Source organism: Labeo rohita, chromosome 10, assembly GCF_022985175.1.
Source record: "Labeo rohita strain BAU-BD-2019 chromosome 10, IGBB_LRoh.1.0, whole genome shotgun sequence".
NCBI lineage: Eukaryota > Metazoa > Chordata > Actinopteri > Cypriniformes > Cyprinidae > Labeo > Labeo rohita.
The window spans coordinates 16,113,619-16,140,102 of NC_066878.1; the positions used below are offsets into that span (position 1 = coordinate 16,113,619).

Here is a 26,484-nt window from a genome sequence, read left to right on the forward strand (position 1 = left end):
TTTTAAAGATGCTTTCAAATGTTTTTTTCTTGTGGTTTTATTTGGATTGTTTATTCTCAGAACATCACATTAATTACTCAAAAACTAACACCCATAAAAACACTTAACAAATAAAGCAAACAAATAAATAAATATTTTGAAAAATTTTATACCCAGATGTTTGTGGTTACCATTGACTTCCATTGTCTGGACAAAAACAATTAAATTAAATGAAAATTAAAAAATAAACTGAAATAAAATAAGTTCAAGCACTAAAATGACTAAAACTGATACAAGAAATACATTAAAGCTAAATATAAATGTAAAAAAATAAATAAATAAATTGAGCTCATAAAATTAAATGTTTAAACTAAAATTGAAAAGAAAACTGAAAATATAAAAATAAAAGCCAATTCAAAATAATATAATAATTGTATATTAAAAATAATAACATTTCTTATAAAATTAAAACTCAATTTAAATTGAAACATTAAAAGTATGTAAAAAAGCCAATTCAAAATAATAATAATAATAAATGTAATACTAAAACACTGCTATTTTGGGGTGACCTGTCCCTTTAAGTTGTTAGAAAATTGAAAAATGTAAATAAAAGCAAATTTAACAATATTTGAAATAAATAAAAATAATAATAATATTTATAAATAATACTAGTATATAAAAATAATGCAATTGCTCATACAATTAAAAAACTAAATTCAAAAGAAAAAATGAAGATTATATTTTAAAAGCCAATTCAAAATATTTATAATAATAATAATAATAATAATAATTAACACTGCTAAAATTTTCATTTTGGGATCTCAGAGTTGTCAGAAACAGAAAATATAAAATAAAAACAAAATATTTATAAATAGTATAATAAAAAAAATAATAAAATTGCTCACAATTAAAACAAACTCAATTTAAAATGAAAACTAAAAATTCTATGTAAAAAAGCCAATTCAAAATATTAATTATTATTAATAATAATAATAACAACAACACTGCTTTTTTTTATTTTGGGGTGAGCTATCCCTTTAAGTTGTCAGAAATCTAAAAATATAAAATAAAAGCCTATTAAAAATATTTTTAAATAATATAACAAAAGCATATTTAAAAAAAAAAATATTTCTCATAAAATTAAAACAAACTCAATTTAAAATGAAAACCAAAAAATTATATTTAAAAGGGCAATTTAAAATATTCAATAATAATAATAATAAAAACAACAAAAGTAATACTAAAATAAAACTGCTAAAATTTGAATTTTGGGGTGAACTATTCCTTTAAGTTTCCAAAAGAATAAAATAAAAGCCAATTTAAAAATAATTATAAATAATGAAATAATAGTATACAAAAATAATACAATTGCTCATACAATTAAACTCAAGTTATAAACTCATGAATCAAACTAGATTTAAAATGAAAGGTTATACTTTAAAAAGCCTTTACACAATATTTTTAAATAATAAGGATAATGTAAAAAATAATAAATGTAATACTAATATAACACAAATAACACTAGTTGTCAGAAGTAACCTGCCACTGAACTATTACTGAACTGTATATTAACGGAAACTATAATTTAATAATAATAATAATAATAGACATTATGAACATTTAAAACACGTGACAGCTATTTTCCCGTCTAGCTGAGTATAGTTACTGGGGTACAGCCACTGTGACAACTTGCCCCGGTGTACAGTGCATACTCTCTTCTCGTGAATGTGAATGAAGGCACGAACTCTGCGCCAAATGAAATATTGATGCGAGGTTAATTGTAAATGCTCATGAATGTGGTCAGCTCGGCGGTATCGATTGTCAAGTGTTTGGGCGCTCAACGGGACCTTCGCGTTCTGAGGCGAGCGCGTGCGGCGCTCTGATAACACAATCTACGTGCTCGAGCTGCGCGCTGCCGCCTGTCGACATCAAACTTCACTCATGTTCTTGTGCATCCCACATACGCCCAAATTACGTACATAGGGTTTCTGTTTACAAGCCAAACCCAAGGAAAACTTACTCGGTGATGTCAACATCATGATACAATTTAAAGCTCAAAGAGGAGTTTGGTGACAGCTTCACACTGCTGCTCATAAGAGACTGATTTGGGGAGCGGGAGCGATGGAGCCACGCACCGCCAAACGAGAACTCCATCAGAGGTAAGAAAAGGTACACTACACGTTCACACAGGTGAAAACTTACGAATCACAGGTCTTATTATGCTGTTATTTCTTAATATTTTCAGTTCGTTTGTTTTTATTTAAATGATTCTTGTTAGACCAGTCAAGTGCCAGGTTTCTCTCTTCTTTGCAGTTGTTCTTATCAGTCGTCTTTATTTAGTAAAGCCATCCGATGTTTTTTGAAGGGAATTACGCATTTGTTTATCATAAAGGCATTTCATATCCTTTGATAACAGAATAAGACTATAGGTAATATACCTCAGCTCCTCTGACAGACTTGAGGTTTCTCGCCTCTTGGATATAGATTCACTTAAAGCATCAAATTAATAATAACTAAATAATATTTAAACAAAATGTAATTTTTTTCAAACAATAACAACACCGTAAATTATGAAACTTTTACATTTTTTAACTTTTTTTAATTTTAATTTAAAAGTAATTTATGTATTTTATTTTAAGGTGTTGCGGTGTAATTAGCCTACACAAGCAAGTACTGCATAATTTTTATCAATAGCATGTACTTACTATAGGGTTAGGGTTTGTTTGATTGTAATTATGTATATTTTACTGTAACAGAAAGGACACTGTAAGATAAAGTTTTATTGGTTTACTTATTCATTCATTTATTCATTCATTGAGTTCGGTTAGTTTGATTATACTCTTATCTATTTAAAGATAAACGGCTCATTGTTTCTGTTCCTGTTTGAATCGTTAGTCATAGATGACCAGCCACACGTTTGTTTTAGATAATTATCTGTTTTGTCACCATCCAGGCTTTGGACACAAACTCGCCTAATAGTTTACCTAAAAATAACTTTAAAAATACCTTTATGTGGTTCCAAATCTGTATGACTTTATTTCTTCTGAGGAACACAAACGGATGAGTAAGCAGTGTTCATTACTGGATAATCTGGTCATTTAAGAAATCACGTTTATCAGCAAACATAAAAACTATGACCAGAAAGTTGCAATGGCCTGACTAATGAAAGAACCTGTTTTACGTCTTCAGCTGAACCTGCGTGAGTCAATGAGACTCGCCATAAAAAAAAAAAATCATTGTTGTGTCATGACAACATTCATCAGGCAGCTAGATTTCCTTTTCAGCACATTTCAAATTGTCATTATGATACATATATGTATATATGTGTGTGTGTGTGTGTATATATATATATATATATATATATATGAACTCTAAAACTTACTGGGTGAAATATGGACAAACCCATGTTTTGACCAAGCCTTTTTTAAACTATTGTTCAAAAAAATTACTATATGGTTGGCTTACGCAAATTAGGCTGCAAATTGAAAATCAGACACAATAGAGGCATCAGCAATAATCAAATTAATAATCAAAAGTTCATTTAAATGTTATTTATTCAGCTAATTAAAGCGGTCCTATTATGCTCTTTTACAAAGTCTTGATTTTGTTTTGGGGGTGTACTAGAATATGCTTTCATGCTTGGTGGTTCGAAAAATGCATTATTTTTAACATAATTTACATTATTACAATACATTTCTCCCAGCCTGGCACATATGGCTCAATTAGTTCAGGGTTTAATGAAGGCCCGCCTTCTGAAAAACTAAGTGTGTTGTGATTGGTTAGCTGTCCCACTGCGTTGCGATTGGCGAACAGCTTAGACGGTATTTCAGTACTGCCACGCCTCTTGTCAAAAAAGCAAGTTCTGTGTACAACTGTTAGTGCAAGCTAGATTAAAGTGATTCTTATGTTTTAAATATGGATATCTTTCTTACAAAAACGCATCGATTCACTACAGGAGGCCTTCATTAAGCCCACGGAGCCGTGTGAGACACTTTTTAATATGGATGGATGCATATTATTGGACTTGTTTTGGACCTTTAAGAAGAAACACAATTCTAAAGCATGAGAGTGCGAGAATAAATTTTAATATAACTCCGATTGCATTCGTCTGAAAGAAGTCATATACACCTAGGATGCATGGAGGGTGAGTAAATAATATGCTACAGTAGTGTTGGGTCCTATCATCAGCCTGCGAGATCGTATTGATATTATCATGCTAATGTATTTAATTATTTACATACTTCATCACTGATCAGCCTAGCCTAGTCTAGTGCAAGTTTATGCATTTTAAAAAACACTTGTGTTATAAGTGAAGCTAGCTACACTGTATGATGAATAAATCTCTTACTACACACTGCACATGTCTGCGGCGTTACGGCTCCAACATGAGTAGATCGCAGCTTCGGCATGTGTTTCGATCCCCTGTACTGCACACGTCTGCGGCATGTCACAGCTCTGAAACGGCCACTCTAGTCAATGGTTGTGTTTACACCCGCCTTGTCCCTACCCTCCCTCCAACAATTCGAATTTCCATGGGCGGGATTTAATTTAATGATATTCTAATGGACTGCGTTGTGACATCATTGCATGCGGAAAACAAACGTTGTAGTCCAAAGGAGCCGTTCGTTGTAGTTCTTGAAAAGGGATTTTTTAAAAATGAAATATCTCCTTTTGAAGTGGACTTTGAGATTTGTAACCTTGTAGATCTTTTATATACCCAAAGATACACACAACACACTGACTAAAGTTTCAAAAGTGAAAAAGCATAATAGCATCCCTTTAATAAATTTTAATTTACAACCTATTTTGGCTTCATTTTAAGCTAGAAATATGCAAGAAATATAGTAATATTTAAGCAATAGTAGATTTTAAAACAAACTACCCACACTCTAAAAAAAAGCTGGGTTAAAAACAACCCAACTTATTTGGCAACCCAGCGCTGGGTAAATATGCTGGGTTATTTTGACCTAGCTGGTTGGTTTAAATGTTTTATTTTAATTTACTACTGTTTAAAAAATTATTATATTGTTGACTTAAAATGGGCTGGGAAAAAAATCACACTCACACCGAGGCAACAGCAATAATCAAAAGATGAGCATTTATTATTAAGCAAGAACACCCATGGACAAAATTAAAAGACAAATTGAATTTATCTGGGTAAATACAATATAGTTTACAATATTGCATGCCATTAAACTTTACACTTTAAAATTAACAGGCTCTTTAAAAATAAAAAAAATGGAACATTTAAAAGAACCATTTTAATTTAAATGTATTCAACCATTCTCTGTACTTTTTACCTAAATAGTGCTAATTCTCATGCCGAAATCTGTTCGCTGGGGGAACTACGAACCTCAGACCACCGCCTCACGTTTCACTTGTAACTGAAAGACGCTGTGACTGACTCCAAAATCTATTCATAAACAAATAGTACTGACATTAGAGAACATATTTCAACATTACATTCAATTTAATTAAGTATTATAACAAATAAAATCAGTTTATGTTTTTTATTCAATAGAATATATACAAATCTTTATTTTGCTAAAGAAGCACACCAAATCGACAGCACTGAGAACTGCTCTCTCTTGTAGAAGAAGCAAAAAAACAGTGTACGGAATGTAACTCAGCAGCTGGGTAAAAAGAAAAAACAACCCAATATTTAATAACCCATTAAAAATGATCCAGCAGCTTAGTTACAGAAAAACTACCCAGCACCTGGGTAAAAATATTAAAAACAACCCAACAGAATGACCCAACAGACTGAACCCAGCATTCTTTAGAGTGCAGATATGTGATATTTTGGTAGACACTTAACTAATAACTGTTTTACATAGGATTTTACGTTATATTTGACTCAGAAACCTGAATGGTGAGAATCAACCAATGTAAAACGTGAAACACCAAAACTGTTTTACTGTTGCAGCACATTTTGAAGAACTCTGTTAGTCTAACATGGACTACCCAAAAAAACTAAATTCACAGTTCTAGTATTTGTGAATAAAAAAACTGACAAATATGAAGCTGATGTTTTAGTTTTTTTTCTCATATTCAATATTAATTGACTGTTGAGCTTATTACATTTGAAACACAATTTGATTTAATCAAATTGCATTGTCTTACTATTTTTAAATTTCTTAGTCAGTACTTTCCATCCTAAATATAAAAACGTGACTGGCTACTGAAAAACTGCCAAGAAGAGCGAGTGCCAGTTGGCTGTTCCTTCACTCTGCGTCTTTACGTCTTTTAAGCGGCGGTTACCTCACACCAGCTGGACTGATGTCATATGTGAGGGACCTGATAAGAACAGACCTAAACTGTGCTGACTTGATACATAGTAGTGAGTGATAAGCACTGCATATGTTTGAATGTAAACACTTTGTAAATGTCCTCTTTTTGGCGGTACAGCGTGTTTTTGCAGATCAGCTGATATAGCATGGTGCTAAAAAACACTGAAGTTGTGAGTTTGATTATAACTCAAACTCAGTGTAAGTTACTGTGGATAAAACCAAATCGATTCACTGTGAAAAAGCTAGGGTTGACCTACCCATCAAAGTGAAGAAAATAACCTGCTGTCTTTCCCCTCAGGGTGTTTGTGAACCGGAGTTTGACACTTGAAAACATCAAGTGCTATGGCTTCGACATGGATTACACTTTGGCAGGTGAGACCGTTTATAGTGCCTTTGGGACAAGCTGTCAGACTATGTGTGAAGTGCTTCGTTCACATCTACTCTCTCTTGTTGTCAACAGTGTATAAGTCTCCAGCGTATGAGAGCCTGGGCTTTGAGCTGCTCAGGGACAGGCTGGTGTCAATCGGATACCCACACGAGCTGCTGGGCTATACGTACGACCCCACCTTCCCCACGCGGTAAGTGCTGCTCCATTAATGGGTCTGGATTAGGCTATATTGGGTCAGTGAGCTCATAGTAAAGGCTTTTGTGGCTTGCTGCGTGTGTCTGTACAAGGAAAACATTGACTGTGTTTGCATGCACATCTTTCCTATTATCAATATTCTAATTAAAGCGGTAGTTCACCCGAAAATCAAAATTGTGTTTTCATGATTTAAAGAGTTCACTTCCAGAACAAAAATGTACAGATAATTTACCCACCCCATGGTCATCAAAGATGTTCATGTCTTTCTTTCTTCAGTCGTTAAGAAATTATGTTTCTTAAGGAAACATCAGGAATTATCTCAATATGTAAGTTTAAACTTCCAAAATGTAGTTTAAATGCAGCTTCGAAGGGCTCTAAATGATCTCAGCCGAGGAAGAAGGGTCTTATCTAGTGCAACAATCAGTCATTCTCGAAACAAATTGCCAATTTATATACTTTTTAACTTCAAACCTGTAATCCAGTTCAATTCAGTTAGAGTAGGTTGAAAAACTCCCACCTCGTTTTCTTCTCTTACCTTTAAAAATCGTCCCACATCACTGCAGAAGTACCAACCCAGTGTTTACAAAGTGAACATGCAAAGAAGATCAAATGCCCTTTACAAAAAAAGGTAAAACAGCAATATAGGACGATTTTGAAGTTGGGGAAGAAAACAAGATGGGTGATTTTGACATATCCTAACTGTATTACACAGTTACACAGAGACAAGACGAGCGTTTGAGGTTAAAAAGTATAAAATTGTCAATTTGTTTCACTAGATAAGACCCTTCTTCCTCGGCTGGGATCGTTTAGAGCCCTTTGAAGCTGCATTGAAACTGTATTTGGAAGTTCAAACTGAGGGGCACCATTGAAGTCCATTATATGGAGATTATTCCTGAAATGTCAAGTTGTTGCAAACCTGTGTGAGTTTCTAGATAGTTTGAAGAATGTGGGTTGCCGGTAGCCATTGACTGAAGTATGGTTACCAGTCAATGGTTACCAGCAGCTATTTGGTTACCAACAAATCAAAAAAAAAATCTTATGTTGTGTTCAACAGAAGAAAGAAACTCACACAGGTTTGAAACAAATGGATGGCGAGTAAATCATGACACATTTTTAATTTTTTTGGGTGAACTGTCTCTTTAAAGTCCCCTTGAAATCAAAATTGAAGTTTTTTGGCTTTAAGTATGAATATGTTAATATTCAAACGCCTGAATAAGCCTTAAGGTTATAAGCTAATGTGCGCCAAAACAATGACAAAATTCGCATTTACACGATATAAGCATTCAAAACTTAGTTTCTGACTTCTGACAATATGGATCAACGATTTTGATGACATCACCCTGCATTTCAGCATCTCATCAAACTTTCTGTCCAATCAAATGCTCTCCCGAATCTGAGGTGTCCAGCCCCCTACACTATAAATAGACGCTGATGCTGTGGCTGAAATCGGTTACTTGTTGTGCACTATATAGGGGATAGGGAACGATTCAGACAGTCTAAATATGTTTTCCACTGGGGTGAAAGAAGTCTGGTTTCACACACACAGTCTGCTTCGGTTCAGGAGCGGATCATATATGTGAACTCAGACGACACAAAGTATCAAACCCATTTGAATTCTACACCGAATGCTATATTTATCGATATGGATGAGATTGTGGCTGTCAAATGCATCTTTAATGAGCTCAACGGCCCAAGTTGTTATATAAACGAAACGCTACTGGCTATTTAAAAAAAGGGGGCGGGACTGCTTGATGTGTCCCTCCCTGTCTTCCTGTTTCAGTTACATCAACACATAGCAGTGGCGGCTACTGGTCTGTCAAATAGGGGAAGCTCATTTTCGGCCTACATCATAAAATTGTCTATTTATTTATTCACAAGAATGTGCCTTATTGTCATAAGTAAGTCACAATGCAAACAATCGTAAAAAAAAAAAAAGCTTTAGTTTTATTATGCAAAATATGATGTATTTTTTCTTTTAGTCAGATGCTACTATATAGTATAAATATTTTGCAATTTAAATAAGGTTATTATGGAGATTTATTTATTTATTTATTTCTAAAGTATTTTAATAGAAATATAAGGTTTCATTATGTTATGTTAAAATTTTTCAAGATTACTATATATATATATATATATATATATATTAATTTATAGTCATCCTCCATGTTAATATTTAATGTAGTAATCTATATATATATATTGATTACTACATTAAATATTAACATGAATGAATGAATGAATGAACGATCTAAAAAAAATATTAAACTCTGTAAAAGTGAAACAAGGAATGTGGTGTATAATTGTGTGAAATGTATGATGAAAATCAAGCAATTTCGCCAAGCAAATATAAAGAAATAGGTTGCAGCAGTTTTATTTCGACTGAACTTGAGAAATCCGCGATGGGACTGAGCGCGAATAGCTTCAGCGATTCCTTATAGTACAAAATCGCTGTCAGTCAAAAGGAGATGCAATCTTTCGACAGACCCTCCAATCATCACGCAGAAGCTCGGAGTCCAGGCCAGCCCACTCCTCATTTGCTCCTCATTCACCCCCAGAGACGCTGAGCGTCCGTGGGCGGGACATAATCGCAGCGTTTATCCAATGACCGTCTAGTTTCAAAGCACTGAAAAAACGTTCAAAGCAGCCGCATTGAAGTCAATGGACGCTGGGCTTCAACGGGGAAATGCACTGTGACGCTACGGGAATGTATGAGAAGAAAATCAAGTCAGCCGACCTGCTATATCTAACTGATTCTGAACGAACTCGTCTTTGAGATGAACGTTTTCTAACGCATTTTTAGTCAAGAAAATGTTAATACAATAGTACATAATTTGACCATTAATTTTGTGACATTATAGGGGGAAGCTGAGCTTCCCTTGCAGTCTTAAAGAAATCGCCACTGACACATAGATAACACTTCAGTGGACCTTCAAGTTGCATCACAAAACACCTAGATTTTATTGATTTCAATGAGAATGGTGTCACAAAGGGCAATAAACAACTCGTACAGTAACAAAGTTATAGAGTAATGCAATGAATTCCAAAATGGAGCTCTTGGGAGTCTTTTACTCTCTCAGAAAAAAGATACAAAACTGCTGTCCCTTTTCAAAAGAGACTAATAAGTATATTTTAGGTATTAATATGTGCTTTAAAGTACTTTTATGTACTTAAGGTACTAATATATGCTATTTAGGAGTAAATATGGTACAAAGATGTACCTTTTGTATTTTGGTACCTTACAGTAACACACTAGTAATTGATTTATGATCATCTGCCTTTAAGTCAATGAGAAATGCCATTCATAACTCAAAATCCAGTCACTTCCATCAAGAGTTGGAAAGGATTAGAAGGAAGGTATTGAAAAATAAGAGAGATTTATGAATGAAAGTTGTAATAGAAATGGAAAAAATTTGATAAAACTATGAACACAAGGATTTTTGATATGGAATAATGTGCACAATAAGGCCAAAAAAAAAAAAAAAAAAAGATTCAGTTTTGATTTATGTTGACTTTAATATTTATACAAACATTTGTTTCTTTCTTTTGCCTTGTCTTTCAATAGTTTGATTTTTCACATCTCATAGCACTCAAAATGACTAATTAAACTAATTGAACTATACTGATTTGTTGCTCAAACACATTTCTTGTTATTATCAATGTTGAAAACAGTTCATTTGATTCTCTGATGAACAAAAAGGTCAGAAAAAAAACTTTTATTTGAAATAGAAATCCTTTGTAACCATCTGAAGGTCTTTACTGTCACTTTTGATCGATTATAGAATCCTTGCTGAACCAAATATTAATTTAAAAAAAAAATTCCCAAACTTTTGGACAGTGGTGTACATCATTACATAATGTAAATATGAATTAAGTAGAAAATTATTCTATTTCATTTTCATTTAGAAACCAGTCAGTTTGTAGTGGCTTTTGAATCTATTATAAACCATTCATGAGAGACTTTGTGGGCAACCAAACAAATAAAAACATCCTGCGTTACACCAGTCTCAAGGGTCTCATAAAGCAGAAGGTCGCTTGAGGTCATTATTAAAACGGGCTGAATACCAAATGCAGGCTGCTCAATGATACTGCTGGGGGAAAATATAAATACGAATGAACTCTTGTTTTAACTCCTAAGAGGGCCATATTTTGCTATAAATTATTCACTTGTCTGAATGCTTCCAGACTCGACTTCTTTCAAACGTTCTCTCTCTATCTCCTCTTCTCTCCAGAGGCCTGGTGTACGATACCACGTATGGTAACCTGTTGAAAATAGACTCCAATGGAAACATCCTGGTGTGCACTCACGGCTTTGAGTACCTGAGAGGGTGAGTGAGACGATTCATTGTGGTGTATTGAGTGAGAGTTTGCTCGCAAATGCCCCCTTAACCTTTCTCTGACAACAGAAGATTTCAACAAAGTAGAGTGCTGTGTGGGACAAAACATTGAAGAGAGTCAGGTTGAAAACCAATAAACCGAATGTGAAGGAACAGCAGGGTCAGGAGCTGTTAAAATCAGATCAAGAGAGACTAGCATAGCAGAGTGAGGCATTTAGTTTTTAATATCACAATTTAATGCATTGAAGGTCTTATTATTATAATACTTATTCATTAATAGTTAGCCTAAACTTAATTGCTCTGATTCATAAACAAATCATTCAGATTGGTTCGTGAACCAGATGAAGAGATTTATTAAAAATGAATCAGTGGTTTCTTGAATACAAGCTTACAGATGAAGTCATAATTGAAGACAAGTACTTTTAAATGTGTTGACTCATCTACTAACAAAGAGGAAAACACCTAGACACATATGAAGATGTGGTTTTTATGAGAAAACCAAACCTGTTACATGAAAACCAGATTTGACAGTTTAATATATTATGTTAATAAAGGCCTTCTGAAGCGAATCGATGTTTGTGTAAGAAAAATTATCCATATTTAAAACTTTATAAACCGTAATCACTAGCTTCCGCTAAGTGTTATATGTTTGTTTACAAGAGACTGCATTTATAATTTAACATTTGAACATATTTTAAAATATTATTATTATATGATTTCAAAGCTGAATTTTTAGCATCTTTACTCCAGTCACATGATCCTTCAGAAATCAATCTAATATTCTAATTTCCTGCTCAAAAAAACATATTATTATTATTATTATTTTATTATTATGTTGAAAACAGCTGAGTAGAATTTTTTTTTCAGGTTTCTTTGATGAATAGAAGGTTCAGAAGAACAGCATTTATCTGAAATAGAAATCTTGTGTAACATTATAAATGTTTTTACACCATTCAAAAGCCTGTAGTCAGTATATAGAAATTAATACTAAATTGATCAAAAGTGATGGTAGTGTATAATGTTACAAAAGATTTTTATATCAGATAAATGCTGATATTTTTGATCTTTATATTCAACAAAGAATCCTGAAATAACTCAACTGTTTTAAATATTTATAATAATAATAAAAATGTTTTTTCTTGAACAGAAAATCAGTATATTAGAATGATTTCTGAAAGGTCATGTGACACTGAAGACTGGAGTAATGATGTTGAAAATTCAGATTTAATCACAGAAATAAATTACATTTTAAAATATGTTCAAATAGAAAGCAGTTATTTTAAATAGTAAAAATATTTCACAAGATTTTGAAATGGTTAAAGAACATTTAAAATCTTACTGTTCAAAAACTTTTGACTGGTAGTGTATATCCAACACCTGCCATATAAAAGAATTGTAGTGTGTAGATTTTGTTGTTAGTTTCCTAGTATGGGTTTCTTATAAGACTTATAAAAGAGGCTGAGGACAGGCGTAACTGGACCAAATATGTGACGCTGGACCACAAAACCAGTCTTAAGTCGCTGGGGTATATTTGTAGCAATAGCCAAAAATACACTATATGGGTCAAAATTATTGATTTTTCTTTTATGCCAAAAATCATTAGGAAATTAAGTAAAGATCATGTTCCATGGAGATATTTAGTAAAATTCCTACTGTAAATATATCAAAACTTAATTTTTGATTACTAATAGGCATTGCTATGAACTACATTTGGAAACTTTAAAGATGATTTTCTCAACATTTAGATTTTTTTGCACCCTCAAATTCCATATATTCAAATAGTTGTGCCTCAGCCAAATAATGTCCTATCCTAACAAACTATACATCAATTGAAAGCTTATTTATTCAGCTTTCAGATGATGTATAAGTCTCAATTTCGAAAAATTGACCCTTATGACTGGTTTTGTGGTCCATGGTCACATTGCTTTACACCTACATATTTCAGGATTTGAGTTGTAGTATATGTCTTGGCTCTCCTTTTAAAACACACCACCAGATTTACACGTTCATATCCGAACAGATTCCAGAACAGTAGCTGCATCAAGACCAAAAATCATCCTTGGTTTTATTATCATTCTCAAACTTGAGGACAAACAGAGCATGGATCAGGACTGTGAGTGTCCTCATGTATAAGACAGCATAATAAAGGGTGTTTCATCAGACGCCACCCGACGTGGGGTATTGTGGGCACGGTTTTATTTAGCAAGGGATCAGTTGTTTGAGAACAGTAGTTGTTAGCGCTCTTTCAACACTCGCTGCTGTGACATATTAGCTGGGCAGCCCAGTGGCAGACTGTTATTGCTCTGTCACAAGCTTTCTAATGTGTTTATATATATATATATATATATATAGTTTATTTACCCGCTGTTATTCTCATTAAGATGTGTGTGTGTTTGCAGTGCACAGGTTGATGAGTATTATCCAAACAAGTTCATCCAGAGGGACGACACCGACCGTTTTTATGTCCTTAACACACTCTTCAACCTATCAGGTACAGTGACAGAGACATATTTAAATGGTCGAGTGAAAGGATAACCGATTCTGTTAACATGATTTGTCCCTTGCTTTTTCTCAGAGACCTATCTGTATGCGTGTCTGGTTGACTTCTTCACCAAAAGCTCCAGATACAAAAAGTGAGTGAATTATTGTTTCATTACAAGAGTTATGGCTCTTTTATAGCTTCAATGTCTCTCAGTCATGAGAATTATATTCATAATTAGCAACGTTTGCTAAAGCAAGCATCACTATTAATCTTGGTTATGCTTACAGCTAGGGATGTCAATAAACCTTTATGATTTCCGACTGTTCACACAGCAGACAGTAAAATGCAAAACATATTAGTAACCTATGGAAGCCTGTTTACAACACTGAATAAATAGTTTTAAAAAAGTTAATTGTGACTTTGTCTCTCACAATATTGATTTTTTTTCTCCCAATTGTGAGTTTATATCCTGCTATTTTTGTCTCTAAATTGTGTTATATAAAGTCACAATTGCGAGATATAATTTCTCAATTTTTTTTTTTTTTTTTTTGCAATTCTGACATTTTTTTTCTCAGAATTGCGTGATATAAAGTCGCAATTGCAAGTTATAAAGTCAGAATTACAGGATATGACTTTTTTTCGCTCAATTGTGAGTTTATGTCTCGCAAATCTAACTTTTTTCTCAGAATTGTGAGATATTAATTTGCAATTGGTAGTTATAAAGTCAGAACTCAGAACTGTGAAATATGAAGTCAGAATCTCACAAGAGAAGCTCACAATTTTGACATGTTTGTCTTGCAGTTGCAAGTTTATATCTCACAATTCTGACGTTTTTCTCGAAATTCTGACGTTTATTCTCAGAATTGCCTTATAAAGTCACAACTGCAAGTTATAAGGTCAGAATTACAGGATATAAACTGTCAATTCTGACTTTTTTCTCTCAATTGTGAGTTTATATCTTGCAATTCTGCCTTTTTTCTCTCAATTATGGGTTTTTAATCCTGCAATTCTGACTTTATTTCTCAAAATTGTGATAGAAACTCACAACTGCATGTTATAATGTCAAAATTGTAAGATACAAACTTGCAATTCTGAGAAATTAAATCAAAATTGCGTAATATAAACTCACAGTTCTGACTTTTCTCTCAGAATTGCCTGATATAAAGTCACAATTGCAAGTTAGAATGTCAGAATTACAGGATTTTTTTCTTATGATTGCAAGTTTATATCTTGCAATAGTGACTTTTTTCTCAGAATTATGAGATAAACTTGCAATTGCAAGTTATAAAGTCAGAATTGTGAAATATAATTTCTCGCAATTCTGATGTTTTTTCACAATTTTGATGGTTTATCTCAGAATTGTAGGATATAGCCTCACAATTCTGACTTTTTTCTCTCACTTCTGAGTTTGTAATCTCGCAATTCTGGCTTTTTTTCCTCAAAATTGTGATAGAAACAATTGCATGTGATAGAAACAATTGCAATTATACTTTTCTCTCAAATGTGCCTGATATAAAGTCGCAATTGCAACTTATAATGTCACAATTACAGGATATAAACTCTCAATTCAGACTTTTTTCTCTCGATTGTGAGTTTATATCTTGCAATTCTGACTTTTTTCTCAGAATTGTGAGATAAACTTGCAATTGTGAGTTAGAAAGTCAGAATTGTGAGATATAATTTCTCAATTTTTACTTTTTTTTCTCTCAATCAAGTGTTTATATCTTGCAAATCTGACTTTTTCTCACAATTCTGACAGTTTATCTGAGAATTAAGTTACAAAGTTAGAATTGCAGGATATAAACCCACAATTCTCTTTTTTTTTCTCAATTGCAAGTTTATATCTTGCAATTCTGGCTTTTTTTTTCTTAGAATTGTGACATAAACTCACAATTGCAAGCTATAAAGTCAAAATTGTAAGATATCAACTCAGAATTCTGATGTCTGTCTTTTTTTCCCCCATCAAAATTGGACTTTATAACTTGCATTTGTTAATTTATATTATGCAATTCTTAGAAAAAACTCAGAATTGCAAGATAAAATGTTGCAATAACCTTTTTTATTTTATATTCAGTGGAGGAAACGGTCTTCCAGATAACAAAGTCCTAACAAGCCAAAAATACATTTTAAAAATTCTTAAATATAAACTTATCTTAAAATAATATCGTATTAACCTTTTAAAGCCTGACATATGAAATAATAGACCGATTTTTAGTGGAACAATTTATTACAACTTTAGACAATTGATTGTATCTTTTAAAAAATTTTAAGTGTGTTTTTGTTGAGTATCATAATTGTTATATCAGGCTTGCATATAGTATGACGTAGGAGAATATGGAGCTCATACTCAAGGCATAAACTGATACAATATAATTTGGTACAGATGTTGTTATTTACATGGCTAAAGTAAGATAAAAATCTGCTCAGATTGTAGTGTAAATCATAGCTTTACAACAGTGTAACGACTAAATTGCTTACAAATATCTGTTAACACTCTGTATTTCCCAATCAAAAGATGATATTTAATTGCTTAGTTCATCAAAGCTCTGTAGGTTTTACTTTAATTAGCAACGTTTGCTAAAGCAAGCATCACTATTAATCTTGGTTATGCTTACAGCTAGGGATGTCAATAAACCTTTATGATTTCCGACTGTTCACACAGCAGACAGTAAAATGCAAAACATATTAGTAACCTATGGAAGCCTGTTTACAACACTGAATAAATAGTTTTAAAAAAGTTAATTGTGACTTTGTCTCTCACAATATTGATTTTTTTTCTCGCAATTGTGAGTTTATATCCTGCCATTTTTGTCTCTAAATTGTGTTATATAAAGTCACAATTGCGAGATATAATTTCTCAATTCTTTTTTTTTTTTTTTTTTGCAATTCTGACATTTTTTTTCTCAGAATTGCGTGATATAAAGTCGCAATTGCAAGTTATAAAGTCAGAATTACAGGATATGACTTTTTTTCGCTCAATTGTGAGTTTATGTCTCGCAAATCTAACTTTTTTCTCAGAATTGTGAGATATTAATTTGCAATTGGTAGTTATAAAGTCAGAACTCAGAACTGTGAAATATGAAGTCAGAATCTCACAAGAGAAGCTCACAATTTTGACATGTTTGTCTTGCAGTTGCAAGTTTATATCTCACAATTCTGACGTTTTTTTCTCGAAATTCTGACGTTTATTCTCAGAATTGCCTTATAAAGTCACAACTGCAAGTTATAAGGTCAGAATTACAGGATATAAACTGTCAATTCTGACTTTTTTCTCTCAATTGTGAGTTTATATCTTGCAATTCTGCCTTTTTTCTCTCAATTATGGGTTTTTAATCCTGCAATTCTGACTTTATTTCTCAAAATTGTGATAGAAACTCACAACTGCATGTTATAATGTCAAAATTGTAAGATACAAACTTGCAATTCTGAGAAATTAAATCAAAATTGCGTAATATAAACTCACAGTTCTGACTTTTCTCTCAGAATTGCCTGATATAAAGTCACAATTGCAAGTTAGAATGTCAGAATTACAGGATTTTTTTCTTATGATTGCAAGTTTATATCTTGCAATAGTGACTTTTTTCTCAGAATTATGAGATAAACTTGCAATTGCAAGTTATAAAGTCAGAATTGTGAAATATAATTTCTCGCAATTCTGATGTTTTTTCACAATTTTGATGGTTTATCTCAGAATTGTAGGATATAGCCTCACAATTCTGACTTTTTTCTCTCACTTCTGAGTTTGTAATCTCGCAATTCTGGCTTTTTTTCCTCAAAATTGTGATAGAAACAATTGCATGTGATAGAAACAATTGCAATTATACTTTTCTCTCAAATGTGCCTGATATAAAGTCGCAATTGCAACTTATAATGTCACAATTACAGGATATAAACTCTCAATTCAGACTTTTTTCTCTCGATTGTGAGTTTATATCTTGCAATTCTGACTTTTTTCTCAGAATTGTGAGATAAACTTGCAATTGTGAGTTAGAAAGTCAGAATTGTGAGATATAATTTCTCAATTTTTACTTTTTTTTCTCTCAATCAAGTGTTTATATCTTGCAAATCTGACTTTTTCTCACAATTCTGACAGTTTATCTGAGAATTAAGTTACAAAGTTAGAATTGCAGGATATAAACCCACAATTCTCTTTTTTTTTCTCAATTGCAAGTTTATATCTTGCAATTCTGGCTTTTTTTTCTTAGAATTGTGACATAAACTCACAATTGCAAGCTATAAAGTCAAAATTGTAAGATATCAACTCAGAATTCTGATGTCTGTCTTTTTTTCCCCCATCAAAATTGGACTTTATAACTTGCATTTGTTAATTTATATTATGCAATTCTTAGAAAAAACTCAGAATTGCAAGATAAAATGTTGCAATAACCTTTTTTATTTTATATTCAGTGGAGGAAACGGTCTTCCAGATAACAAAGTCCTAACAAGCCAAAAATACATTTTAAAAATTCTTAAATATAAACTTATCTTAAAATAATATCGTATTAACCTTTTAAAGCCTGACATATGAAATAATAGACCGATTTTTAGTGGAACAATTTATTACAACTTTAGACAATTGATTGTATCTTTTAAAAAATTTTAAGTGTGTTTTTGTTGAGTATCATAATTGTTATATCAGGCTTGCATATAGTATGACGTAGGAGAATATGGAGCTCATACTCAAGGCATAAACTGATACAATATAATTTGGTATAGATGTTGTTATTTACATGGCTAAAGTAAGATAAAAATCTGCTCAGATTGTAGTGTAAATCATAGCTTTACAACAGTGTAACGACTAAATTGCTTACAAATATCTGTTAACACTCTGTATTTCCCAATCAAAAGATGATATTTAATTGCTTAGTTCATCAAAGCTCTGTAGGTTTTACTGTGGGGCAAAACATAATGCAATATGCAGACTGGGAGATCAACAAATAAACATTCCTCAAAAGCCGGATATTTCATACTGACATTTAAACATGATTTTTTTTTTTAAAAGTGATGTACGGATAATCAAGTTAACTTAAGTTGCTTCATCCAGCAACTGTTCATCTTGAAATATTACTAAATATTATTAAATATTACAAAATGTCACAGCAGAAAGACACTTGAACTGCTGTCTCTGTCGAGTTTAATTGGAAATTTAAAATGAAGAGTTCAGAATCAGAAGCCTCTAAGTGCCATCTGAAATTTTCTTATAAAATTTGCATTTTTTTTCAGGCTCCTACATTTATGCTCAGTTATTTCACTTTAATGGCAATGAGTGAAATTACCGAAACTACACATAGTAGCCTGATAAAAATGCAAATTTTAGAAGAAAATTTGAAACGGCACAAAACGGCTTTTGCATCTGAACTCCTCAAATACACCCAATAGCTGTCTAAAATCTAACTCACTATTTTTCTCCCATTTAGTTGGAAGAAAGGGTTCAAACACGGTGACTTGTTCATGTCACACAGAAGCATGTTTCAGGACGTGAGGGACGCCATGGATTACCTTCATGACACGGTAACTATTTTCATGTAACTAATTTTAAGATTTTACATATTCACCCTCTCATGAAAGAATTTACTTCCAAAGTCACTTCAAATTAAGATTAGTGGTGTCAAAATTAGACAACTAATTTTTTCAGTTTAATGGCGTTAAAAATATTTAACGCAGTTAGCGTGGGGCGGAGTATCAGTGGTATTAGTGATACTCACCTTCAGTCATAAAAAACATTTAACAGATATTAAAAATCTTTATATTGTTTCTATATTAATTTTAAGATTGAATGTAAAATTATTGCAGTATAAAAGTATATTGAAAAACTTAAATGTGGGATTAATCACGATTAATCATGATTAATTTCAGAAAAAAGTGCAATTAGTTTTTTTATTGATTTACAGCACTAATATAAATACTAGTGTTGTCAATCAATAAAAAATTAACTAATTGCACATTTTTTTCTGAAATTAATCACGATTAATTCCATCTGACATTAACATTTTTAATTATACTTTTATACTGCAATAATGTCACATTCAATCTTCAGATTAATGTAGAAACAACATGTATATTTTTCATATTTGTTTAATGCCATCTTTTTTTTTATAAATGAAGGAATGTATTATTGACACCAACTGATGTCTCTGAATCTTTTTTCTTATTATTTAACCATTGACTATAGCCATGAAATAAAGATAAAGCTTAAAATTAAATTAAAATTATTTTTTTCTTTGATTAACAGACATCACAGCAGCTGGTTATTGAGATATTTTGGCTGCTGTTACTTTAAAAGCTACCGCTGATTAACTTGATGTGGATCTGACACTGCTTTAAATGTGACTCATAAATAATAAATACTTACATGCACAGTTTCAAGGCAGCTTTAATCACCTTTTTGGTAACTTCTTGACGACATAACTACGAAATTGCATACTCGTAGTTTCATTTGGGTTTGAATATGATACAGCGCTTTAATATAACCTAATAAGGTGCGTGCTGGCACATTTGTTCGTGCACTTGAAGATCGCGCGCTGCAAGCACAGTACAACGGCTGAGAGGAAAGGGAGATTTGATTTTACTGCGCTAATTTTGACCACTTAACTTAGTGATTGTTATTAGGATGTTTAGAGACGTTCAATCAGCATAACAAAAAATGGTTTTGAATATAATCATTCCCTGTACAATGTGAGTGTTTCATACCACAGTGTTTTTAACCAGTCATTGTCCTGTAGGGCATTCTGAAGGAAAGAACATTGAAGAACCTGGAAAAATATGTGATTAAAGATGTAAGTGGCCTGAGAGAAAATCTTGTATGCTAATCATAATTAACGCTGTATGATTATAAGTATTTGTATATGCCACAAAGACTCATTCATATGAATTTTTTTCTTCAGCCTCGTCTTCCTGTGTTACTGAGCCGCATCAAAGAGGTCGCCAAACTGTTTCTGGCCACCAACAGCGAGTTCAGTTACACTGAGGTAAGGAGAGCGCCAGACCCCTAGAAATAATTTAAACTGCCACTGACAGGCTGCATATCATTGCACGCTGTCATTAATATTCATAATTCCATTTTAATGACACTGTATAACATCTTTTCCCAAATTAGGCTATTATGAAATACTTACTGGAATTTCCGTCCGGCTCTAAGGTGAGCAGCACGATCACTCTATGACTGACATAAAAACAGTGTTTAGCATTTACTCTGAGAAATTGCTTGTGACTGGTTTTGATTGCACACATAAAGATATTCAGATTTCGAAATGATTCCTGTTTTCTAGAACCCTACGAAACCGTGGCGCTCGTACTTTGATCTGGTGGTGGTGGACACGAGGAAGCCTTTGTTCTTTGCAGGGGGGACAGTGTTACGACAGGTAGACACGGTGAGTGTCATATGCACTGCTACAAAAAAAAGAGTTACTCTCTTTTAAATAAAGAATTTATTCAGGCGTTTGATGTAGTCTGTCAAGAACAGACCCTATTATAGACCCTATTTTCCACCAAAACCAGAAAAAAGAAAACGTTTACAAGCATTACACTTTGGATAATTTCATTTAAAATGGATAAAGTCCATTTCCCCTCATTTCTCTTAGCAGTGAATTGGACAGTTGTTTTCAATAACATACACAAATAAAATATGATTATATTATAACATTATTTTATTATAAAATAATACAAATCTTTATGCTGTGTGGGGTGACATAAAACTAGACATTTGGTTTTCAGCATTTTTGTGTATTTGAACCCTTTCCAACAATGACTGTATGATTTTGAGATCCGTTTTTTCACAATGAGGACAACTGAGGGACTCATATGCAACTATTACAGAAGGTTCAAACGCTCACTGATGCGCCAGAACAAAAAACGATGCATTATGAGCCGGGGGTGAAAACTTTTGAACAGAATGGAGAGGTGTACATTTTTCTTCTTTTGTTTTAATATATTATTTTCATTTAGTACTGCCGTTCAGAAGCTACAGAAGATATTTACATGTTTCCCAGAAGACAAAATTGGTTAAATTTACCCTGATCTCCAAATTCAAAAAGTTTTCACCCCCCAGCTCTTAATGGGTCATGTTTCCTTCTGGAGCACCAGTGAGCATTTGAACCTTCTGTAATAGTTGCATATGAGTCCCTCAGTTGTCCTCAGTGTGAAAAAATGGATCTCTAAATCATAGTCATTGTTGGAAAAGGTTCAAATACACAAAAATGTTGAAAAACCAAAAAATTTGTGGGACCTTAAGGATTTTTCTGAAGAACAGCAGGCAGTTTAACTGTTCAGGACAAACAAGGGACTCGTGAACAACTATCACTAAACAAAAACACAGCTGTGGATCATTCAGGTAACAACACAGTATTAAGAATCAAGTGTATGTAAACTTTTGAACAGGGTCATTTTTATAAACTCAACTATTATTTTCTCTTGTGGACTATATGTAGACATCTTTCATGTGTAAAACATCTTAATTCAGGTCAGTACTAAATAAAAAAAAAATAACATGCATTTTGTATGATTCCTTTTATTTTGGTAAAATTAACATTTTGCAGATTCTGCAAGGTGTATGTAAACTTTTGACCTCAACTATATATTAATAACACTGAACATTGTACTGATAAATGTTAATTGGAGTTTAGTGAAATATCAGCAAACATCTTAACTTTAGACTGTACTTCAATCTCATCATTCTGTTGTAGGACACTGGGAAGCTGCGTATCGGCACATACACTGGAGACCTTCAGCATGGGACGGTGTATTCTGGAGGTACTCAGATGTTCTTCTCACCAGGATCTGTTTGCTAGTCTTGCTTGAAGGCAATCCTTTGTCTTAAGTCAGTTATCCTTGTTCAACCCCTTTCTTAGGATCTTCTGATATTGTCTGTGATTTGCTGGATGTTAGGGGGAAAGACATCCTCTATGTGGGCGATCACATCTTTGGCGATATTCTCAAGTCAAAGAAACGTCAAGGGTGGAAGACCTTCCTGGTGGTTCCCGAGCTCGTGAAGGAGCTGCACGTGTGGGCCGACAAAGCCAGTAAGTGTGTGCTTATCTAAATAAAAACAACTTTAAAGAGATAGTTCACCCAAAAATGAAAATTGTCATTCCAAACATGTAAGACCTTTGTTCATCTTCAGAACACAAATTAAGATATTTTTGATGAAATCCAAGAGCTTTCTGACCCTGCATAGACAGCAACCTAACTGACACGTTCAAGGCCCAGAAAAATAGCAAGAACGTTGATTAAAATAATCCACACGTGTCACGGCACTCTTGTGAATGAGTGTTGAAGACTGAAATTGTTGACTGAAGTCGTTTTTTGTTTCAAAAAGTATTCTCGTAGCTTCATAATAATAAGGTTGAACCACTGATGTCACATGGACTATTTTAACAATGTCCTTACTACCTTTTTGTGCATTGAACATAGTAGTTGTGTTGCTGTCTATGCAGGGTCCGAAAGCTCTTGAATTTTATCAAAAATATCTTACTTTGTGTTCTGAAGATGAACGAAGGTCTTACAGGTTTGGAACGACATAAGGGTGAGTCATTGATGACAGAATTTTCATTTTAGAGTGAACTATGCCTTTAATATTTTTTTTATTTCATAAAGAATGACTGAAAACACTTGTCTATTTTTCCAGCTATGTTTGAGGAGTTGAAACATCTTGATATCTTCCTAGCAGAATTATATCAGTGAGTATGACTTGTTTCATTGCAGCATTACTTGCAATACTTGATATGATCAATAGATGGAGCTAGAGTACCATTGGTTTTTGTAATGTAATTCAAGACATTATTTTGCCTCTTTATGAAGTTTTTTCTGAGTATTTATGGATAGCAGAACCTGTAACGCACACAAACAAACATCAACATCAAATTAACATTTTCATCTCACCTCTTATTCAATCCCATCAGGCATTTGGACAGTGGAAGTCAAGAGTGCCCAGATATTAGTGCAATTCAGGAAAGGATAAAGGTGAGCACTTACGATCATCTCAAACTTTACTTAACTAATCTATAGTTGTCCCTTAAAGAATTAGTTCATTTCTAGAATAAAAAAATCCTCATAATTTACTCCCATGTCATCCAAGATGTTTATGTCTTTCAATCTTCAGTCGAAAAGAAATGAAGGTTTTTGAGGAAAACATTCCAGGATTTTTCTCCATACAGTGGACTTCAATGGGGATCAATGGTTCCAAATTGCAGTTTCAATGCAGCTTCAAAAGGCTCCACACAATCCCAGCCATGGAATAAGGGTCTTGCCTAGTGAAACGATTGATCATTATATTTAAAAAAAACACAAATTTGTATACTTTTTAACCACAAATGCTCATCTTGCACTAGCTGGACTTCACGCATTACGTAGTCACGTTGGAAAGGTCATGCATGACACAGGCTGAAGTACCGACCCAGTGTTTACAAAGCGAACATGCAAAGCAAGTCAAACACCCTTTACAAAAAAAGGCAGAACAACAATGTTGGACGATTTTCAAGTTGGAGGAGAACTAACCACGCATGACCTTTCCAACGTGATTACATAATGTGTGAAAATGAGCATTTGTGGTTAAAAAGTGTATAAATTTGTTGTTTCACACGTAAGAGTCTTATTCCTCGGTTGGGATCATGTAGAGCCCTTTGAAGCTGCATTGAAATTACAATTTGGACCTTCAACCCGTTGATCCCACTGAAGTCCACTATATGGAGGAAAATCCTGGAATGTTTTCCCTCAAAAACCTTCAACTGAAGAAAGAAAGACATGGGTGACATGGGGGTGAATAAATTATCAGGATATTTTTTCTCTGGAAGTGAACTAATGTAAAGTTATTAATTAATGTTACTAATTACATTTGTGTTTCAGATGTTGACGTACGGCATGGATCTGTGCTATGGGAAAATGGGCAGTCTTTTACGCTGTGGTTCCACAAAAACCCTCTTTGCCAGTCAGTTACTGCGCTATGCGGATATATACTCTACCTCCTGCCTCAACCTCCTAAACTACCCCTTCAGCTACCTCTTCAGAGCCCCTCTTGTCCTGGTAAACCTGTCCTGGCTAATTGTACTTGTCTAATATATATTTAAGGCTACTGAATTGCTTTCAAAAAGAGATTTAAAAACCCTAGAAATATTATGAAAGAGGTACTCATGTACTCTGTCTGATATTGCAGCTGCCACATGAGGCCGCTGTGGAGTCTCAGGCTAAAGAGCACATAACAGAGCTGTCAGAGCACATGCTCAAAACCAACATCAAGGTTTGAATGGCACACTTTCATTTTCCATTCTAATAGTTCCGTTATATATATATTGACATCGTAATTTTGTTGTGTTACTCCCAAACATAAAATGTTATAATATTGTTTTCCATTGTTCTACATTTTTGTTTTTCCTTTAATAAATATTAAAGTGATTTACATCATCACATCTTTTTCACACAGCGGCAATGTGAGTGTGAAGACGGTGATTGCGGACAAGAGGATAACTGTGCCCGAAATAACCCAGCTACATCTACAGAGACATAAAGACGGATTTTGATTCTTTTTTAACTGCTGTAAATATGAACTTTTTATCTAGTGTGCATGTTTTACTTCGACAGTTTCCATTCCTGCCTTAAAACTGTGTTTTGATACACAGTGCTTGTGTGGTTGATTTGCAGTATTAGTTCTGACTTGAGTATAATTCCACTTAAAAGGAAAAGTTTGCCAAGTTTTTTTTGTGATGTCTTGTTCATGTTGTGTTGTTATTTGTAAAGCAGGTCTAAAATCTTTATTTAACCATTTTATAAAACTTTTATATTCTGTGTATTTAATTAAGACAACTACTATTTTGTATGTCACGAATGCATGAAAACTAAAGAATTGGGTTGTGTGATTTTTGAGGTCTCGTTGGTCAAATGTTTATTTGTATGTTTATCTTCACATGTGACTGAATAAGTTAAATTAGGACGTAAGTTTTAAAACAGTTTCTATATTTTGCCTCTACAACTGATTTAATATATTTATGTATTTACGATTTTTCATAAGCATATTGAAATATTAAAATGCTTTATTTTAGACTTCTGTTGTCATTTATTTCTAATCTTACTGAACTTAAACATTATTAAGGGAAACACCACAAGTTGTTCTGTGTTGTATCGAGTTAAACTAGTTTGTTCTTGCATCTTACCAAAGGTATTTGCTTTTATAAAAGACCATATATGTACTAAAACGACAAATTCATAAAAATCGGTGATTAAGCACGCAAGGAAGAAACGTTTAATCTATGACGTGTAAATTAATCAACAAACGGACATCTTCAGGAAAATCTCTGTACGGTGTCCGTAAGATGGCGGCAAAGACTATAGTGTGTGCAGTCGATTTGAATGGAGACCTTTCCTTTTGACATAATCAGCTTTTGTTAAAGCATAATTAGAAAATTACACCGTTTATCTTAACTTTGTATAAAAAGGTAAACGGCTCGTTTAATAATATACCGCTACTGTTTTCACACAGTAAGATTTCGCGCCAATTTCTTTATTTCGGTTGCGTCGACCAACGTGAGAGAGGGGAACGGTAACCATAACAAGGATTTCTAAGGACCATAACATATTATTAACTCCCAAATTAACAACATTCATTACCACAGATATCGACACGTACAATGATTGTCATCAAAGGCAGCCCACGTACAGGTATGTTGCTCATACAGTGTAAATCAAGCGAAATGACGACAGAACTCACAAAATACTGTGTTATTTATCCTCAAAACAAATTATTTAAATTCACACAGAGGCCTGAGTATAACTCCCACTTCGAACCACTCAAATTAATGCAGGAAAACAAACGCCTGTGGCTTTTTCCAC

General features: G+C 33.1%; 1 protein-coding gene across 1 annotated transcript; it reads left to right on the forward strand.

The window, feature by feature from the left end:
* The first annotated feature begins 1,976 nt into the window (after nucleotides 1–1,976).
* On the forward strand, nucleotides 1,977–25,698 carry nt5c2l1 (5'-nucleotidase, cytosolic II, like 1). The gene is made up of 18 exons (XM_051120388.1): nucleotides 1,977–2,138; nucleotides 6,568–6,641; nucleotides 6,730–6,847; nucleotides 11,082–11,177; nucleotides 13,586–13,677; nucleotides 13,762–13,819; nucleotides 19,086–19,179; nucleotides 20,391–20,444; nucleotides 20,553–20,636; nucleotides 20,765–20,806; nucleotides 20,937–21,038; nucleotides 22,350–22,416; nucleotides 22,515–22,685; nucleotides 23,291–23,342; nucleotides 23,565–23,625; nucleotides 24,508–24,684; nucleotides 24,815–24,898; nucleotides 25,082–25,698. Exons 1-18 carry the CDS (start codon nucleotides 2,101–2,103, stop codon nucleotides 25,163–25,165), a joined length of 1,548 nt encoding a protein of 515 aa, XP_050976345.1. The 5' UTR covers nucleotides 1,977–2,100; the 3' UTR covers nucleotides 25,166–25,698.
* Nucleotides 25,699–26,484: the final 786 nt, after the last annotated feature.

Bases quoted from the DNA above. Each gene is read 5' to 3' on its own strand.
- nt5c2l1 (XM_051120388.1), top strand. From the start codon at position 2,101: ATGGAGCCACGCACCGCCAAACGAGAACTCCATCAGAG. The intron at 11,178-13,585 runs GTGAGTGAGACG...GTGTGTTTGCAG, and splicing joins GGCTTTGAGTACCTGAGAGG to TGCACAGGTTGATGAGTATT. The intron at 20,445-20,552 runs GTAAGTGGCCTG...TTTTTTCTTCAG, and splicing joins AAAAATATGTGATTAAAGAT to CCTCGTCTTCCTGTGTTACT.